General features: G+C 37.9%; 1 protein-coding gene across 1 annotated transcript in view; it reads right to left on the reverse strand.

The window, feature by feature from the left end:
• Positions 1 to 4,017, reverse strand: part of LOC137615975 (uncharacterized) — a 25,498-nt gene extending 21,481 nt beyond the window's left edge. The window contains exon 1 of the mRNA XM_068345688.1: positions 3,884 to 4,017. Coding sequence (XP_068201789.1) covers positions 3,884 to 4,017 — 134 coding nt within the window. The remainder of the gene's footprint in view (positions 1 to 3,883) is intronic.
• Between the last annotated feature and the right edge of the window lie 385 nt (positions 4,018 to 4,402).

The raw sequence follows: 4,402 nt of genomic DNA on the forward strand, positions 1-4,402 counted from the left end.
CCCAGTTGGGGTCTGATCCCCCTAGTGTAACTCTTAATATGTTTAAAACCTTCCTATTCGCTCTTTCCACTAGCCCATTTGACTCTGGGTGATAGATCATGGTATTGATTTTCTTAATGCGAAGGAATTCACACAACGAGTTAAGGAAATGATTATTGAATTCTCCACGCGAATCAGAGATTATCATGTGTGGAATTCCATGTTTACAAATGTAGCACTCGTAAAACTTCCTAGCACATTCGATCGCGGTTTTAGTTTTAAGCGCTATAGGTTCTGTATATCGAGTCAAAGCATCTATAGTTGTTAGTGTATTGCGGGTTTTCCTTGTCACGGATCTACACAGAATATTATTTTTGATTATATAATTCTGTTGCGTATACTTTATATATTCCATTTCCTTAGAATTTCCGTTCAAAGTATTTATGAGTTTTTCTAATTACTGATCTTTTCTTTGTTCAGTCTGTATTAGTTCAGCGCTCCAGCCCAGATCTTCCTGTTCAGATACAGTTTTAACAATAGGCATGGATGTTGATATATCTATTAATTCAGCTAATGGCTCCGTACAAGATGACGCGGGGTTGCGTGATAATGCGTCAGCAATGATATTTGCTTTTCCAGGTAAATACCTGATCCTCGCGCCAAAGTCTTGAATGATCATATGCCACCGAGTTCGTTGAGTTCGTTTGGCACTGTGACTAAAGCCTTTATAGAAGTCGGTTAGGGGCTTATGATCAGTAAGAACCTTGACGGGATAACCGTATATTATGAACTTGAAATGCACTAGTGAATTAACAATAGCTAGCCCTTCCTTGTCTATTACTGCATATTTACTTTCGGAAGGTCTCAGTTTACGTGAATAAAAAGCTATCGGGAAAAACTGTTTGTCATATTGCTGAAGCATTACAGCACCTACTCCTAGGTCTGAGGCATCTGTTGCAATGAAGAATTCCTTACCGAAGTCAGGAAATTTTAAGATAGGAGAACTACACACTTCATCTTTTAAGGTATCAAACGCCTGTTGATGCTGCTCATACCATATGAAATCTACGCCCTTCTTCGTAAGATCGGTTAGGGGAGTGGCTATTATTGAATAATTGCGTATAGAACGCCTGTAATACCCACTACACCCCAGAAATTGCTGTATTCCCTTGACATTAGTAGGTATCGGGAAGTTACGGATAGCCGACACCTTATCGTAGACTACTTTAAGACCTTGACTAGACACCGTAAAACCTAAATAGACTAATTCTGTTTTGAAGAATTCACACTTACTAATCTTTACCCTTAAATTTTGCTGTCTTAGTCTCTGTAGCACTAGCTCCAGTTTACGTAGATGTTCTTCTAAGGTATCAGAAAAGATTACAAGGTCGTCCATATAGGCATGCAATATTTCCCCTAACAAGTCTCCAAACACTATGTTGATCATTCTAGTAAATGTCATGGGAGCACAACGTAAACCAAAAGGCATACACAAAAATTCATAATGTCCCCTGGCTGTGCTGAAGGCAGTGTATGGGATACTATCTTCTTCTAATGGTATCTGGTGAAAGCCTTTAAGTAAGTCCAAACTGGTAAGATATTTGTTCTGACCTAGCAAAGATAAAATATCGTCAGTACATGGTACTGGGAATCGATCAGAGATCGTTTCCTCATTTAAGCGATGGAAGTCTACAAAGATACGCCATGTTCGATCTTTTTTCGGTACAACTATTAATGGAAAATTATAAGGGCTGTTCGATTTCCTAATGACTCCTTCTTCTAGCATTTTACCTACTTCATCATTTACCTCATTCTGGAATTTCATAGAGAGTCTTTACGAGGGTACATAGATAACTTTCTGCTTGTCTTTTAATCTTATTTGGTGTTCTATGACATCCGTTTTACCTAAGGATCCATCCGTAGTGGAGAAAACATCATGATATTTAGTTAAAAGATCAAAAAATTTCTGCTGAATTTCCTCTTCTTGAATGTCTTTATTGATTTTATTTTTTATAGATTGCAAAAGGGATTCATCCACAACTGATTGAGCGTGATTGATCTCAGCGACGGTAAGAATGCGATGTTTATAAACTTCCACATCCAAGATATGTTGATTTTCGTGAATTACTAAAGTGGTATTCAAATGATTACAGACTTCAATATTACATTGTTGTTGTGAGCCGACAGTATAAATGGATTGTATGACGGACAATCCGTTAGTTTTCAGAGTGTCGGAAAGGATTAATATTTCAGATCCTGGCAAAGTTTTTTTTACTTGCACTAATATATTCGAAGTTACAGTCGGCTCGATAAATTGCGTGCAAGCTGATATTACGGGTGAACGAGAATTCTGTTGGGTGGCATATATTATTTCTTGATTCATGAGACAAGTGATTGGTTCTTCAACGTACGTTACTGTTTTATTTGTCGTCTCCTTTTTATCCAAAACTGATTTTAAGGTATTAGAAGACTTATAGAATTTTCCTTTGATATACACGCCGTGTTTGGCAGGGGCTAAGGTAATGTTTTGAGTGCCCATAGACGGGTACTGTTTTGTACAACGATAAAGGTATCGGCAAACGTGCGCTTACCAACCTTGTACTGAACATGAGTTACACCTATTACATTTAATTCATTATTTCCTATACCCGAGAGCCTTACTCCGGACTTCTCTATAGGGAAGTTCGAAAATAACAAGCGGTGAGTCCTCAAATCCATGATATTACGTGGACTACCAGAATCGAAAAATAATGTGAAGGATCGGTGTTCTAAATTTACAACATATAATGTTGGCAGTAACTCATTTTGGCTCATTATTGCGTGAATTTGTTGCAAATCTACGGGAACCTGCACTGATTTATTGGATTTGGCCGTGTGTTTCATAGGAAAATCTATTGCCTCAAAATGATCTGGTAAATCATTAAATTGATTATTTGATACAAAAGATGTTGATATGAATGACTCAACATCATTATCTACCCCAATGAAGTTAACTACGTGGTATTTGCTTTGCTTTGCACATTCGGAAAATTCATCTGACCTTGTGAGTTCTGGCTAGACGGCCCAGGAACAGTTACTTGAAGCACTATTTGTTTGTTTTTGATTTTGAACAGCATTGCCGTTCGCCTGTTTCTTCTTATTAAACTGAGGATTCTTGTTTTTATTTCCATAGGGAACTGTTTGCGTGTTTCTAGGATTCTGCTGTTGATTACGCGAGAGGCATCGATTATATGAATGGGTTGAACTGTTATGAATCAAACAAAATCGCATCCTATAGTCTGCAATCATATGACCTTGACGTTTGCAATTGTAACAAGTCATCCCTGCAGCTTGATTACTATTAACTACGTTTACTTGTTGTGGCTTAGTCTCCTTTTTTGCAAAAACTTGAGTAAACAAGGGATCAAGGTCAGTACACTTAGACATGTGTTTTTTTATCTGTTTATACACATCAAGTTCCGTACTTTCGGGCGTCAGCTTTTTATCAAAACACCGCACTAAAGCTTCAGGCAACATAACTGTCATACAAGTTAAATACATTAGCCGTAAGAAATCTTTCACGGCGATGTTATCTCCTGTAACCCATGAGGAATTACATAAATTATCTTGATATTCAGTCAGCCGGTCGGCAATGAGTGCCGCCCGTTCTATAACATTAAGCTGAGTCATAGAGGCTTGATTAAGTATGTTTCTTAATGCCAAAACTACGTCTAAAGCTTATTCACCGCCATATATTGCACGTAGCCTAACTTTGAAATCGTCCCATGTAACTGCCTCTTGGAAAGAGACTCCTCTAAGATACGCGCTTGCATCTCCTTTAGCAAAGTGTATGAAACTTTTAGCTTCTTGTGATTGTACAGATGAGTCTGTGATGCCCTTTGCGTTTAAATGAGCATCTTCTAACGAGATCCATGACTCGACGTCCTGAGGCAGGAACCCATTGACCCGACCTTGAAAAGGAACAATAACTGATCTTGCACTCACTAGAGTAACCATGGGACTGGGGTTACTGGGTCCGCGATTCACAGGTGACGACATGTTAACTTTAACTTTTTTCCTATCACTACGATTCCTTGCGATCCTATCAAAATATCTATATGAATACACACATCCACTGTGTAAACGCATATGCACTATACAACAAAGATGTGTTGCAGATTATAACAAAGTCCCCCAAAATGATGATATTAAGACAGTTAATGTGATAAAGATATTTCCCGAGAACTTCTGAAAGAAAACGGAATTAGCACAAAGGGAAAATAAAACTCAGCAGACAAGAATTCGTAGTTGAATATAGATTCCTTTAATGAAGGAAGATTAAGATTACATATAACTCACCCCAGCAATAATGGACGATCGACTCGTGACATAAAACACTTCACTGAAAAAACCTGAATGAATAAAGGATGTACTTAGTTCAGTA

This window comes from Palaemon carinicauda, chromosome 1, assembly GCF_036898095.1.
Source record: "Palaemon carinicauda isolate YSFRI2023 chromosome 1, ASM3689809v2, whole genome shotgun sequence".
NCBI classification, from domain to species: Eukaryota; Metazoa; Arthropoda; class Malacostraca; order Decapoda; family Palaemonidae; genus Palaemon; species Palaemon carinicauda.